The 16,431-nt window shown below is 42.9% G+C and overlaps 1 protein-coding gene across 2 annotated transcripts; it reads left to right on the top strand.

Moving 5' to 3' along the window:
• Window positions 1–1,667: 1,667 nt before the first annotated feature.
• Window positions 1,668–14,659, top strand: LOC112562171. 2 transcript variants are annotated; one of them, XM_025235240.1, is made up of 13 exons: window positions 1,668–1,971; window positions 2,234–2,365; window positions 6,839–7,161; window positions 7,339–7,602; window positions 7,758–8,007; window positions 8,306–8,484; window positions 8,676–8,808; window positions 9,993–10,131; window positions 10,406–10,631; window positions 10,999–11,124; window positions 11,498–11,732; window positions 12,081–13,432; window positions 13,699–14,659. In XM_025235240.1, the coding sequence occupies exons 3-13, from the start codon at window positions 6,928–6,930 to the stop codon at window positions 14,068–14,070; spliced, it is 3,510 nt and encodes a 1,169-aa protein (XP_025091025.1). In that variant the 5' UTR covers window positions 1,668–1,971; window positions 2,234–2,365; window positions 6,839–6,927; the 3' UTR covers window positions 14,071–14,659. The 2 variants fall into 2 exon arrangements, with proteins under 2 accessions (XP_025091025.1, XP_025091024.1); XM_025235239.1 differs by having other exon boundaries at window positions 2,183–2,365.
• Window positions 14,660–16,431: the final 1,772 nt, after the last annotated feature.

The following is a 16,431-nucleotide window of genomic DNA, read 5'->3' as shown; positions in this document are numbered from 1 at the left end:
ACACCCAGTGGGGTGGGGTGGGTGTCTGTGTGACGTTAACGATCTAAAATGAGGAAATTATTTATAGTCCAGTGAAAAAGTAGCTCAAAGGGGTTATCTTACGTGCAGAGAAAAAGCCGAGAGATGGAGGGAAGAAATCAAATCAGTGATATATTAAATACTTTTGTGTGAACCACTTTTGACTAACCTATAATATGTCAAAATTATTCATCACTAAAGTATATGAAATTCTTTATCGACGTTATCTTTAAAAGAAATATTTTAAGCAATATAAGCAATAATTTGTTTTGTTTTAAACTGAATGTATGGCTGTACACGAGCAAGAGAACATGTCTACGAATTACAAACCACACATCCACGATAATTTCACCCGAGCTGTCTGATACAGAAAGAACTTTTGCGCATGATTGAAGCCACGAATTCTGAACTCAAGATGAGAACTCTACTCAGAAAACAATTAAAACAAACGAAGCTTGTTCAAAATTTTCAAGACCACACAGCTTTTGAAAAGGTCCAAGCAATGTGCATGGCCGGCTCTCCCAGACCGCATTCCAGACTGGATTGGAGCAGCGAAGTATAAACCTACCTGAGCCAGGTGAAGCGAAGCACAAAATTAACCCCACCTCGATTCTTTTGCTCTGTCGAGTCCTTGTCGTGGGGTCACGAAGTTCTCCCCCTCACTCTTATCTTTGTGGGGGCAAGTGGTGGCATTCGCTCTCGACTGGGGGAGTAGCGTTTACTCGCTGTCGTCATGGCTACGACACGCTTCCATCCTACCTTATCGATTGACCTAATCCGTGTTAATACATCGATAATGCTCTTTAGTTTTATTTATGTGTAAGCCGATGCTGTCATTTTATTGTTTCAAATTATGACCAGAAAGCTAACAACCGGAGGTAGGCTGGGCCGATGTCGAACTGTTGAAGTCTCAGTGTAGAGCTTTTGTATATTCTTCATCCCCTCAAACACACTTGACACTTCCAAAACCAAAGAATAGTTTATTTCTTTAAGGTCTGTGTCCTTTCGTGCGAAGAAACATCGGATAGCAACCGTGCTCCAATGTACAGAATAATCGGTTAAAATGAAACTGGTTTTGTGCTTGTCTTGAGGTAGGGGGAGGGATAAGGCAGAGACAGAGCATTAAGTCACAACAACAACAACAACAAAATTGCACACAAATTTTCAACCTCACCTGTGACAAGCCATAAAGGAACTATGGATGCCATAATTTACACCTGAAGTTTGTGTATATGTAAGCCTCAAGCAGTGTTCAACGTGAGTCTACCTGCTATTGCATGTAAATCCCAGCTGGGAATTTACAATACACTCACCCTTTTCTTCTCTCTCTCTTCGTTCTTCTCGCTTCATTTCATACTGTCTGAGCCGTCGGCAGTATTATTTCCTTTCTCTCAAAAGATATTCGTCAGCGAAATCCAATTTATGGTGATAATACCGGACATTGTAACCCCCAAACCGATGGCGCACCCGACAGTTCAATGCTAATTTGAAGCGTACAAAGCGAAGCCTTCCTTTATCCTTCACCCACACCCCAAACCTTTTTTTAGGAGTAAAACCGTGGGAGATATTCATTTTGGGACAAACCCACTACCTCCCCTTCCCCGCCACTCTTCTTAGTGGGAGGACATGGAGACCCCCCGGACAGAAAGGGTTTCTAATGTCGGGTATAAATTCAAAGTCACCGACTGTGCGTGACAGGTGAAAATACAGGGTGTTGAGAGCGAGAGAGAGAGAGTGTGTATACCCTGGAGTGGTAGATAGCAGCTTGTCGGTGAAGTATTATTATTCTTTCTTAAGTAAGGGGGAAGGAAGGAGAAAGAGAGAGGGTGCAGTGTGGTTTGTCCCAGACCACGTACCTGTCATGACACGACGGTGCTGTTAGCAGGTGCATGGTCAGCATCCAGTTGTAATCCACCCTCGTGGATATGTTCCTGCCACTGGAAACTCATACAGGTGAGCAAAATGCTTCACACTGACAGCAACGCAGGTCATCAGGGGAAACTGTGTTAATTAATGTCACCTGCAAAACCAGAGACTCAAATAACCTGCAGACATTCTAGTTACCTGGTGACACCAACAGTAATTCTGTTTTACTTTCTGACTTGAACTTTGGCAGGGATTGCTTTCTTCGTTGTTTTACTGAAAAACTTTTTGATTCGGTCAGGGTGTGAAAATAAGGCCAGCAGATGAATACATACTTATCTCGACTGTTTAGAATTCTGCAAAACTGTTGCTGGTGAAAAGAGGTATAAAGTTGGGAGTTGTAAGAAAACGACAACATCTCACAGCCCGCAATCATTCTGACTCGGAGCAGTTCATTCTTTGTGAAATGGATGGCACTGACAAAGTAAGTTTTAAACTTATTAAATGTTACAATATGTTCTCTGTATTGTTTGACTAGTGGCTGGGTGTTGTAGCCCACATTCTTGATTACACACCATAAATGAGACATGTGCACAATTTTGTTGTTGTTGTTGTTGTTGTTGTTGTTGTTGTTGTTGTTGTTGTTGTTGTTGTTGTTGTTGTTGGTTAAAAGTCGAAGTAGTTCTAGATACTAGTTGTTGTTTTTTAAAGTTAGTCCACTGTGTTGATACATCATACTTTTTCCTTTTACAGTCAAGGAATGGAAAGGTTTGACCACTAAGTGAACTTGTAGATGTAGATGTAGGTGTAGAAGACTGATTGAAAGAATAACGACCTTTGAGAAATGCTTTCTTGTTTCTCTTTCAACATGATTTATGATTCGGATTGTGTCTATCCCACCCTCTACAACAAACATGAGGCCAATAGTGGAGTCCTGTCAGTCCTGGATCTGGTTCACTGTGAGGTTACATTAGAAAGTTAATGTTTCCTTTCCGTAGACAAACAGTCTCTCTCATAAATCACGGCCCGTATTTTTCAGTCCTTCCTCGCTTATTTCGTTCGCTTTGCCCTCCTTCTAGTCAGGGATATACAATGTTTCTAGTTCGCACCTGGTTGGCCCAACATAACGAGCTTCACACGACAGGTAAATGGTTATGCAAGCCCGAGAGAGTCCTTGTGGTTGTCTGGGGATTTGCTGGGCTAACGTTGGCATCCATGCAGCCAAACAGCAGACCTCTTGATGTCTGGTGTGGAGCACAGCAGGTAGTTATTTCCCACCAAAGTATGCCTCAATCCTTCTGTAAGCGCCAGGTAAACACCACACCTGTGACGAAGATTACCGGGTACAGAAATAGTCTTTGACAGGAACGTTGAAATTATCGGCATAACATTATGCCGGCCGGATTCTTCCGTGGCCATAATAACAAGATTGTAAGGGAGTAAAGTTTTGGTTTAATTTTTTTTTTTAATCTGATGTTATATCAAGTACACAGTAATAAGATTTTTGTGTTGGCGGGGTCTATGCGATTTCTTGTATACATGAGACAGGGTACAGGGCAGTGAATGAATATTAACAAGCGAATAAACTTTCCCCAGAACATGTGTGTCTGATCTTTCTAGGGAGGGTCGAACATCATAAAAAATGCTTGAAATCTGACTTCTATTTTTACATCTAGACACAATGAAAAGTTTCTAACGCCTACAGTCGGAGGCCGGATAAAGTTGACCTTTCACCCTTACCTTAGCTTGAATACGATCATATGTGTACAGAATGAAAGGTAAGATGTTTGATTATGGAGAGTCACCCAAGAGCTGTTCATAGTATGTCTAGAGGGAACAGCTGTGAAGTTTATTATATGTTTTCCCATAAAAGCAAGATCACCAAGATTGCAACATAAATAGGTGTAGGAATACGCGTGGTGTCTCGTTATCTCACGCAAGAACAACAGCCGTTATAAAAAATGAAGTGCGCGACCGGTTTTGATCTATGTATGCTGTCATCCGCTTCACAATATCGAGGGAGGTATAAAAATCACTTTCCTAATATTTGCCAAAGGCCTCACTGTCTTTTAATCGTGTATGATAAATCACACCGGCTGCTGACTTTGTAACCAACAGCCAGTCGCTTCCATCCCACTCCTCTGTGCCTCCTCCTCCTCCTCCCTCACCCATAGTATCCGAGTCTTCAGAGAGAGCTGTAGGAAACTCTCGTCGAGGTCTCGTTAATTTTAGAGACCTGCTTGACGCGCATCAAGAGTGTAGGCGATGCTGCCTGACTTGGAAACCCTATCCATGTCCGTTGTGTATCTTGTTCTGAAAACTGCCACACGAGTAGAACGGAACATGCACTTGAAACGACTAGAGCTGTCGCCCAGGGACAGTCAATGTGAAGACAGCACCGGAAGAGGGAAGAAGTGGTCTTTTAACGGCGTCTCTGATGCTGCAGTATAGCCGAGATGTTCTACCTTCTCCATCCCCCTTTCTCTCTATCTCTATCTCTTTCTAAGTGCCATTATATCTTCCCACATTTGCTATTGCAAACTGCTGCAGCCAACTCTAGCCAAAGTTTTTTTTTCATAAATCATACCATCTCACCACGGATTGCTGTCTGTCTGCCGAGACCAACGCTTAGGCTCTTGAGAAGTTCTCCGCTGTTAGTCTCGGCGAGCCTTAACAACGAATGTGAATACACCGGAAGCTTTGTACACACCTGCCTCGTTTTAGTAGTTAACTGGAAAAAATCGTCTGCCAGCAGTCCAGAAAATACGACATCGGGATCTCACCTCAGGTCCAATCATGTCTTTAGACGAGATGCCATCAGAATAATAATATTAAAAGGATTTATGTAGCACATTTCCTAACTGAACAGACGGCTTAATGCACTTTACACAATGACAAACACAAAATTCATATAACACACATACAGACACAGACCAAAACATATTAAACAGAGACGTCAACGGCTATAAACACCTCAGAAGAACCTGCACAAATAAAATGGCTGAGAAGACAGTACGAGCTGAAAAAGGAGGTTAGGTTTGCTCATGGAACCGGCAGAAAATGTGGAGCAGTTTCAATCGAATTAAAAAAAATTAGCAATTTAAAAAAGAAACCAGAGAATGAACTCTGTGCCGATGACACATCTCCAAAAGCAAGGCGCCGGCAAGATGACTGAGCAGTGGTCCATCCATAAAATAAGTCACGTGGTGCAGTCGCAGACAATCCAGGAGATGGCAAGTGATGTAAGAAAAGTTCTGATGAACAGGAGACACAAGGTGTGAGGCCGAGCTTTGGCAAGAGAGGAAAAGATGTGGAGAGCAGTCACCCTCTAGCCAGGTAGGGGGAGGGAGACTAATTTCAGGAATATGCAATATGTCAGCCTTTCAAGTATGTTCGGACATGAAACTGAGGAGAACGCTAGGGGACAAGCAAGAAAGAAAAGAAACAGAGGAAAAATGATAATGATAAGGGTTTATAGATTTCTTCTTTTAATTTTGATAAGACTTTGATCAGGCTTTGACTACATCTTAAGTAATTAAAAATAATGAATCATGTATCTCAGTATTTGTGCTGAATTTCTCCCTTACGAAAATGGAATTGTTTTGTTTTTTTGTTTTTATATTTTTTTCTGTTTTGTTTTGTTTTTGTTTTTTTTTAAGATCGACAGCTGAAACTATAAAGGTTATAAATACTATATTTTAAGGAAGACTGAAACAAGTGTTGGAAAGACCTTATTTGACTTTTCTTAGCAATCTCACGTGCATACTTGTAAGCTCACTAGCACCATAGTGACGAAGAACACTCATTTAAAAGTGAGCTGAAAAGGACAACACAGCTGCTGTAAACAACCACTTTAAAGTCGGGAACAGATTGAGAGTTCTTAAACAAGTAGAAGTTATTTTTTTATCGACGCGGGCTAAAACAATCGTAAATTCTTGGGGAAAAAGCGGGGTTAGTATTTGGCTTAGATGTCGAGATTTTCCGTTTTTACGATGCTGACAAGTATTTATATTGTATGTTATACCAAAAAAAAAAATTTATATTTGCTGTAACGTGCGCGAAGAATAAACACAATTGCAGGCGCACACACACACACATGCGGACACATTAAAATATACCTGAGTAAACCCATATTACTTATCTTTATTCGACATCGATGACTGTCGTCTTATTTCTAAACGAACCTTCTCGGCACCGAGTGTGTTTTCACATTGCCAAGTCACACTTGGACAAACAGAGCTCTTGACATTGTGGTTGTCAGGGGAAGTTGAAAGCTTGTCCCTCGCAGTCAAAATGCCAGCACTCGACCGTCGTTAGGACTCCTGAACCACTCACAGCGCTGGCGCAAGAACAGTCACTCTGCCTGACGAGTTATTTCCCCTGCGACACTACAGCCGCTAGAGAAGCCGTCACCTGCGATTATCTTCTTTCACAAGGCACTGGGAGGATCATTGATAGTTTTTATAGCCAACACGCACTTTCTTTGGGGTGAAGGACTTTGTAAACAGATTGTTGAAATGATTTTTTTTCTTCCTCTTTACTCATTTATAATCGAGAGGCGAGAGAATGTGTGTTTTTTTTAATATACTTTTTCTTGTAATTTTTTTACAAACACACATAGCTATATTTCTTGATATATTATACCACTTCTGCTACCAAGAGCGGCACCGCCACAGCCATCAACTGGTCTGATATTCATGTAACCAATACCAAACTTTAGTCCAGCTCACAGATGTACAGCTGGGATCCGATGCATAGAAAGCTCATAAGAACCGTTAGCCGTTAGCTAAAATGTTTATATTTTAAGACAGGCTTAGAAAAATTTAGGGTAAGCCATCCACCTGTGAACCTGGCCTCTAAGGTTTGGGGACAGATTACGTGACATCGCCAAAAGGTTTCATCTTTTAAGAGCGCGCGCATACTACGGGAAGTAACTCTGCCAATAAACCTTTTTCAGCTTCCGGAAGTCGATGAGGTGAGCGGAGGACGTTGACCTCGTGACCTCATTTTCCCCTCCCCCATCACCACCCTCAGCAACTTTTCCCAATGTTGACGACGATGGAGGCTCAGCGGGTTGCACTCCGCGCCCCGACTCCACCCGACTACCTGGTGAACGCCAACGAGCGCCAGTACCTGGCCAAGATATGCTGGCTGCTGCACGACGGCGCCACCCACGCCTTGAGGGTCACCTTCGACAGCGTGCACCCGCCCCTCTACCTTCGGCAACACCTGGCACAGCAGCAGGTGCGCTCCGTCCTCCGCAGGCTCCTGGAACAAAAGGTAAAGTATAGAAAAACAGTAACTGAATCTCCAAAGGACACGGTTTAGGGCAGGGGCGGGCAATTAATTTTCCTCAGGGGCCTCATGAGAAATTGGGATGGTTTTAGAGGGCCGGACTAATATAGTTAACTCATTCCGTATCTTAGACAAACATTTTCCTCTCGAATTTTCTGCCAGATTCTGAGCGAAACCCAGTGGAGTATTCTGTATCCCAGCAAGAAGAAGGAGACTTCGTCGGACACGTATGACGCGCAGCTGCTGCTGATCCTACTGCAGTCCATCTGCCACCTCTCTCCCCCTTACCCCCACGGCTGGAACACCCTCCCACTTCCGGGGGACACCAGCCTCAGTGCAGATGTGGTGCGTTTGCAGATGTACTTGCAGGAGGCTGGCGGCCTGGTCGGTGTCAGGAGTGAAGAGTACCCAGTGATGTGGAAACAGGTGGGTGCGGGACATGGTGCGTCTCTACAGTTTGGTAATATTTTTCTTCAGCTCCACACACACACACTTACACATTTACACACTTACACACACAGGCGAAAGCATCGAACTAACTACGAAGACCACTTTAACAAAGTCTTGTTCCCGCCAATCAGATCGTGCAAGTGTTGCTGCGTACCGGTGGACCGGAAGTGCGCATTAAAATCACGCGCATCGACCAGGAGACCTTGACCCCAGAACAGCAGGCCCACTTCATCAACCTGATCAAAGGTCACTGGTCAGCGCCGGAAGAGGGCGCTCTGGGACGCCTTCGACGACTGGGTGGGCCTGGGCTTGTCCACTCTCGTGATCACGTGGTCTCCAAACGGCGCATGCCGCGTGAAAAAGAAATGCTTGACCAGGAAGGTCAGGAAGGAAAACTTAATAAGTTTATAAGCTTTAATAGATTTGTATATTTGAAAAATAATGTTTAAAGGCATCATTTAACCCTTCGTATCTTGCTGACAACGCCTAGAATACACATTGGATAGATGCTTGAATATATCCCAGAAGTCTAGAGTTAGAAGATTGAAAGAAAAACGCATGGAGGAAAAAGCCAGAAAATTGCTGTCAATCCCCTCTGATAAGTATAATATTTTATGAAATATATCGATAAAATGTATTTGTATCGTTCTGCCGTCTCACTCGTATTATCGCCTCGCAGGCATCTCTGCTGAGGACAGAATCGTGCTGAGTAAAGTTCACCGGCAGCTGATCGAATCTGTGATGGTAGATGACATCATTGACAGGCTCATTCAAGGTCACGTGATCAAAGTCGGCGATAAGCAGGATGTGATGACTCCCGGCAAAAACCAGGAGCGCATGCAGATTCTCTTGTCAAAGGTCAGTGCATTGATACTAAGGGTGAAGTTGCCGGAGGACTGTTCACTCCAACCTGTAGGGTGACAGAAATATACTTTGTTAGCTGCTACCACTAACTTTTGACTGCAAAAAAACCACATAAAGATATATATATATATTCTAAGACAGAAAATCTTAACAGAAGTATAATGACAGGTTTTTGGTGTTGGCAGATTCTTCACTCCAAATTACCATACTCTTTCAAGCTCCTTTGTGATGCCCTGAGCATCAAGTACCCCAAACTACACGAGACTGTGGCGAATATCCGCAAGACAGTCCACAGAGAGGGAACGAAAGATGCAGTGGGTAAGAGACTTAAATTTCTGTAGGAAAGTTTCGAACCAAGAATTCTGTATTCCAAGATTTGTTGCAGCTGGTTGGACCGAGCGCATTCATTTCATTCATTTAAACTAGTGCGGAGAAGTCATCAAATTTTCTTTCTTTTGTTCGTTCGTTCATTCATTATTTATTTCGTTTTCTCTCTTCTAAAGCTGAAACCGTAGTTCTTCACTCTGTCCAGTCATCATTCTCAGAAGGATACCTTGTCCTGAAAGACAGCTTCAAGTCCTTGCTCGTTAAGCAAATGACGGTTGACGAAGAATTCTTTTAATTGCAACCTGGAACCGGATGTTGTCCCTGTAAATGTCGCTTACAGTTAGAGAAGGGGCAACATACACCTTGCCTTTTGTCCTGGGATAATTACATGACGAGTGTCTCCAGTTCCTTGCTCTCGGAACTGTTGTAAGGCATACGATCCCCACTGCTCACCTCCTCCCCTTGTGTTTAAAAGCTGATGTTTTCTTGAAACCATGTGCCTTTGATGAACACGAAAATGTGTGTTTAGCTCTTCTTTCTCAATCTCCTTTTGTTTATTTTATTCTCCTGTCTCGACGCCCACCCAGCTATTAAACTTCCTTCTGGAATTAGCGTGTGTCCTCGTGTTTATCTCTTCCAGTGGGTTTTTTTTTTTTGTCATTTTTTTTTTTTTTGAGTTTGGGACAGTGACGTTTTGATTATTGTAATTAACGAAAAGGTGTCCCAATTTTCTTCTCTTCTACTTCACTCCTTTACACAAACAATAGGGGACACTGTGAAATCTTTCTTTCCTTTTTTTCTGACACATCTTTCACTGCACCATGGAATGGCAAAAACACAACTGAGCATTCCTCTCAGTTGAACCACAGGCACACCGCGCTAAATACATACTGAACAGTGAACATACTCATTATCAGAGTCTCACCACAATACTGATGGTCTAATGTTATGTTCAACTGATTATATTCAATCTTTTAAAAATGTACTTATACATGTATAACTGATTTGGTTTGGATAATTAACAGTCAGGAGTTTTCACACTCGGCATGTAAAATTAAATTAAGTAGTAATGATTTACTTGAATTTAAGTACCATCAGAAAACTAACAAAATATCTACCATGATTCGCATGCAGTTTCTATGGTAACTAGCCGTATGTTTGATAACTGGTTGCAGATATGGTGTCTGTGGTCCAGCAAGGTCTGGCTAACAAGTATCGGGCCATGTTCTCGAGAGTTACTCCCCTGCAATGGTCCGATGCGCATGTCAGTATACGTGATGTGTACGTTCCTCTGGAGGTGGTGACACAAGATGGGTAAGTGGCTGTCTTCTTGGACCTATAATATCACGACGTAATGAAAATAAATAAAACATTTGAAAATAGTCCGTTTCGAAGATTTGTCAATATTGTCAGCTTCTCTAAGGAGTTTTTAAGTTTTTAAATATAAATAAATTTTTAAGGACAAAGCCACACCATTCTAGTGTTATCTTTTTAGTTTATTTGTTATTTGACGAAATGAAAGAAAATATAGATAACATGCATATCTTTAAGCTCCACCCACACCTCCCATTGAATCTCTGTTGTCCAGAGATAAACTACAGCTGAACCAGATACTTCCTGCAGCTGTGACGTCAGGACGCGGGAAGCGCGTGCTGGTAGAAGGCGACAGCGGAAGCGGAAAGAGTTTCCTGTCGGCCATGTTGGCGTACCAATGGGCTGGTCAGACCACTTTTTTCACCAGCAACTTCAGTTTTCTTATTCTTCTCGATGCGAGAACTATTGACGGGTCGCTGGCAAAAACAATTCAAGCCCAGGTAATATCAAAAGTATTGTTAATGTCATTAATTTAATATTTTATAATTATACAACAATATCATAAAATAATAATATTATGCAAAATATCCCCAGTCGAGTAGAAACTATTCTTGTAAGCTTTCTTTGTGGTGTGAAAGTTTCAATCGGAAAGCAATAGTTTGAACAGTTCTCTTGCCTTTCTCTTTCTTTGTATTGGTTTAAGATAAAATGTGTATTTTTAAAAAGTTGATCAACTATTTATTATCTGCTTTAAAGGTCCCTCCTATCGCTGATCGTTTTAAAAGTTCCCCTTGACTCAAGTAAGATTCAATCCGAGAACAGCACTTTGGAAAAGTTGTGCAAAGTTTTCCGTTTGTCTTTCGCAAGGTTCAGACTGAAAACTGCAAAGTGAATACAGAAGATGTTTGGAGCATTTTAGAGCAACATGCCAGAGACACAGCAATCATCGTGGATAATTTTGACGAGGATCAGTGCAGTGACGAACTACGTCAGGTACAAATATCCGAAAAGTTTTTAATTGAGTAAAAGGCAAGTCAGAGGATCTTCACAAGAAGTCCTCTCTTTCACTGTACTGGAATTTCAAAGAGCTAGTTTCAAATTCTATTTAACTTAATATGCATTATTTATTATAACCTTTGTGATAATCTGTCTTTCTTACTTTCTGTCACCTTCAATAGCTCTCTACATCCCTTATTAGTACTCTTGCTTATTTTTTTTTTATTTTATATATTTTTTTTTTTCATTTTCGTTGAGTCATTTATTTCCGTCTCTCGTTCTTCCTCCTTTCTTCCGTTTTCTGGATCTCATTTCCTTGTTTCCTTTCGTGTAAGCATGTCCCTCATTTGATTTCTTTTCACGGTTGCAGGTGGTTCTTGGAACCAAACTGCGACACGCCTCAGTGATGATCATGTCCAGGCCTGTGGAACAAACTGACCTGTGGATGTCTTTGGACTACAGACTGTTCGTTCTGGGGCTCAGTCCTCTCAACATTAGCCGCTGCCTCAAAACCTTCGCGGTCATCTCTAAAATGATGACAGAAGATTATGAAACATTTTACGAAGTGGTCAGTCGTCCAGAGTTCAAACTCCAGAGATACCTGAGTAGGTACCTAACTCTGTTGGCTTGGGTGACTTTTGTATAAATTGGTGAAGAAAGAACGGAGGTGTATATATATGTGTACTTTCTTTTGATAAATGTCCTTTCGGGACTTTTCCGTGTGCCGTGTTAAACTTTTGAAAAATAGAGGTCTCTAACCACTACAATGAAACCCTTATATACGAACCAAGGATTCTAACATTCACTGGTCAACTTAATTAATTTGATAAATAAATTAACCTCTTAATATTGTTAATCTGTGTATTCGTTACCTGTGAGTTATTTCCCTTGGAAAGCAATTTTCTGTATGAGGGCAACTATTGTTTTAACGAGTAGCGTTTGCTTGTTTCCAGGAAGTCCGTACGTGTGCTTGGTAATCTTTGGCATTTACACCATTTCCGGAAGAGCCGCCGTGTTGTCGCTCAGCACCCTCACCAGTCTCTTTGAGCAGTTTCTAGTGGCCCTGGCAACCAATTTCTGCAGAAAACCGGAAGACGACAGAAGGTCAGGAAATGAGTTTCCTTCCGAGGTGCTGTCGGCCATCAGCAGCCTGCAGGCTCTGGCCTACCGGTTGGTCGTCAGCAAAGAAAAGCTGATGACGGACGGTGATGTGGACAGGGTCGTCAAACTCTTGAGAACGGCGACAGAGAAGCGAGATGATGTGAACATTGCTACGACAGAAGACGAAAACGAGGCCGACGAACGCGAGATTCGAACCGTGTCGCATCCGAGTGAAGGACGGGAAAGTAATGACAGCCTGTTGCGAAGAACCGGAATACTCCACCGCGCAGACTCCAATAGGTGGAGCTTCACCTGCAACGCTCTACGCGATTTTCTGGCTGCGCGCCACCTGTCGGACACGCCATTCAAGACTTTGGACAAGGTTCTGGAAGAGCAGAAGGTCTTACGTCACGCCCGCTTCTCGCAAATGGCGGCTTTTCTCTGCGGGCTGTTCAGAGACAATGCCGAGTCGCCTCTGCAGAGTTCCCTGGTCAAAGATATGACCCTGCAGGTCACGAAGTCAACCAGAAGGGTCTCCTTCGACAAGCAGGCATCGTCAGGGGGCGAGGTGACGAGTGAGGACACTGGCAACGATGGTGTTGGTAGAAGTCACGTGATGAACTACGTGCACACGCTGCAGGCGCTGGCCGAATGTTCGCACAACGATGACCTCACAGGCAGCCTCGTCCGGTCGCTGCCCAAGTCCATCATCTTACAAAGAGACGGACTTTTCCCAACCCAATGTCTCGCGGGGTTAGCGCTGGCTGTCAAGGACGAAAGCTCCAGCATCACGCATGTCGAGGTCGAGCTCTTGCCGTACCACGGTTTCCAAGGCGACGAACTGCTGAACTTAGCCGAAGCTCTAGCCGCCAACTCCAAACTTCAAACGCTGATCATCCGTTGGCAGAATTTTCCCCTCATGGTCGCCTTTCTGAAGGCAGCCTTGAAGAACACCCCTTCGCTCGACACCGTGCTCGTGCAGAACTCCACCCGGAAACCAATCAGTCACGTGAGCGCTTCCACGTGGGTGTCTTTGCACGAGGTGGCCGCGCTGCTGCGCAATACTGTCTCCTTCTCTTTCTTGGACTGTACTGCGTCCATCGTTCTCTCTCACCTGATCCCCTACCTGCCCAACACCATACGAAATCTGGATTTTTCGGGCTGTCTCGTCAACAATGTCTCGGCAGCAGCTCTGGGGTCAAAGGTAACAAAAACGTTAACGGAAGTGTTGTGAATACTTAGTTATCTCCTTAAAAATAAACAATCATGCATTTGTTTTCTAGGGGCAGCAAATAAAGTTTTCTATATATATAATGAACTTATAAAGTATAAAGCTACAGAGCAGTGACTAGTCCAGAATTTTCAGCCCTTGTAAATATTTTCTTTGAAGGTAGTCGAACTAAAATGTGTTTCAAAGATATTCGAATAAAACGATTGATTATGATTTTTTGTTGTTGTTGTGAAATAAAGTTGGAGTCGTCGCCAGACTGCTGCCTGCTGAACCTGTCTGACACTCACTTGGAGAGTTCCGACCTGTCCATCCTCTTCCACGACCTCAAGCTGTGCGGGTCGTTGAGGGAACTGATTCTTGCTGGCACCAAATTCGACAGGACGGGCGCCAAGGCAGTCAGCGAGTATCTGAAGCTGACTTCCTCTTTACAGAGACTGGATCTCTCGCGATCTCACCTGAGCACCGATGTCTGCCAACTGCTGGCTTGCGGCATGTCGCAAAACACCTCCCTCGCAACGCTGGTCATTAGGGACGCCATGATTACTAGGGAGGACAAAGAACTCTTGCGCAAGACAAGGACGGAAGCAGAGCTTTTGATTGATGGTTTATAGGCAAAACTCTGACCTGATAATGAGTAGTAATGATGGAGCTAATGATGGCGTGGTCACGTGACGAAATACGGTCAGCGCTTGTGGGAGTATTAAGGTCAGGGTTCGTAGTTAGGATCTGAACGAGTAACTCTAGCACCAAATAATAAATAACTAGATAAATTTTATGATTTGATGGGGCTTGATTGTTTGTAGCAAAGTATAGTTTCGCATAATACCTGAAATGTTTGTAAATGTTAGATTTACATCTCACGGGCAGCCACGTTACTCCATTAAATCTGAGCATTTCTGTATTTTTTGATAAAGCATTTTCGAGAACAAAATTCTATTGGTTTTGTTTTGAAAAGTATGCTTACGGGAGTGTGTGTGTGTGTGTGTGTGTGGGATGCAGGAGTTGTGCATGCATTAATGTTTACTCATCAACTAATACGTTGAAGGATGTCCCTCTTAGAGAAACAACCAGGAGAGAGTTCATCAAAGGGACTTCATCAAGAAAGGCACCAATGCTTACATGCGCTGTAAGACAGACATGCTTTCCTATTGATAGTTCACTCCCTTCACTTACCACATCGCACATCTTATATTACGGGTATTTCCCAGGGCTGGTTACAATCCACAAAGATTTCTTAATAAATCAATGAGATTTTTTTCGGACAATTTTTCACAGGTAACTAAGCCCTTGAGGGTGACAAAAAATCCACTTTTTTGAAGAATGGATTAAAGAACAAATTCTTTTAACTAATTCTGTAATTCTCTGTGCCCTCTCTCATTATTCTTTCTTTTGATTCGCGTCCCCTATAAGAATGTCCAGACTCTTTGGCCAAGGGCAGTAAAAGCATTTTTTTGTTTAGCATCCTGCTTGAGAAGCTCAGCTGGAACCGTGTCAACACCAGGGGACTAAGATTGGTGTTTTATAGGATATTAACATATGTCTTCAGTTGGAAGTTGTAAAAGTCTTTGAAATATTCAGTCCATCAATTAAGTAAAGCATTGATTTCTACAAGAAGGCGACCATTGCTGCTTTCAATGACTGAGATCTCATGTGGACCTGTCTTGGTGAAGGTCTCTAGTAGTTGTTAAACCTTTTTCGTTGTCACCTCGTGCCATTCCCTCCTCTAAGGTCCGGCATTTACCCTCGATCCTGTTTTGTTGTTTGCTTAGTTGTTTTTAATCCCTTTCTTGATGGCGCCACACACTTTTTTGTATCTGGAAGCTGCTTGGGGTTAACTTTCCTTTCTCTAGTCATCTTAGATGTCGTTCGTGACCAAGAGTTTTTTTATTCTTTCTTTGACACCCTAAACCAGCGGTTCTCAACCTTTTACTTGTGGCGACCCCCCTGACGAACACCGGTACGTCCGCGACCCCCCTTAGCCAGCTAGGTCGATGGAAGAGGGGGGGAGCCTTAGCTAACCTCGAACGCCGCGTCGAAGAAATGAATACAATTCAACAACGGAAGAACAAAGTTCGTATCTGCAAGAAGTATAACTGTTAATGAAATTTTACTAAAGCAAATTCTGCGGTGCTAATAAATATTATTTTATTCGACACTCACTTTGATTAATGAGAAGGTTGAGCCTGCTTGCTGTTGCATAGAGAAGCGAACCTGTGTGCGATGTTCGTACCCACTACTATTCGCAGCTCAGCCTCTGCGTCCACACGATTTCTGTATTGAGACTTCAGTGCTGCCAATGCTGAAAATCCTTGCTCACACATATATGAAGTTGAAAATGGCAGCAGAACTTTCATTGCTTTCTCAGAAAGGAGAGGATATTCACCGTTGATGCTAAACCAGAATGTTGGCACTGGTGTTGTTTGGAAGACCATTTTCAGGGATTGGTCACTCGAAAGGTCGATGAGCTGCTCTTCTTCTTGCGTGGACAACCCGCTTGTGCTAGGATCAGCCAGAAATGGATTACGAATCCAATCGTATTTAGTCACATCAATTTCAGCGAAGTAATGCTGAAACCTTTCTTGCAGTCCGTTTAGATGGGCAATAATTACATTCTTCACCTGATCAAGATTCAAGTTGTCAGCCTTGCACTTACACAAGCACGGAAACATATCAAAAATATTTTCTTGGCGTATCTTTTGCGTCCACAACGAAATTTTTCGGACGAAAGCATTCATCTTGTCAGTTGTTTGTAATATGGTGGTGTCTTTCCCTTGCAGAGAAGTATTCACAACGTTCAGATTCTCAAATATGTCCGATAAATATGTCATTAGCAGCAGCCATCGGTCGTTCTTCAGCCCCCACCCCGCACTGTCTGGTCATGGCCTTCTGTCAGGGACCTAGAGTACTAGGAGCACGTACGAGGGCGAAAGGGTGTGAATGATGGACGTTTCCTGAATGCGTGCCGTTTAGAT

Source organism: Pomacea canaliculata, linkage group LG4, assembly GCF_003073045.1.
Source record: "Pomacea canaliculata isolate SZHN2017 linkage group LG4, ASM307304v1, whole genome shotgun sequence".
Classification (NCBI taxonomy): Eukaryota; Metazoa; Mollusca; class Gastropoda; order Architaenioglossa; family Ampullariidae; genus Pomacea; species Pomacea canaliculata.
The sequence above is the reverse complement of the archived record's forward strand: the minus strand, read 5'-3'. Positions and strand labels throughout refer to the sequence as shown.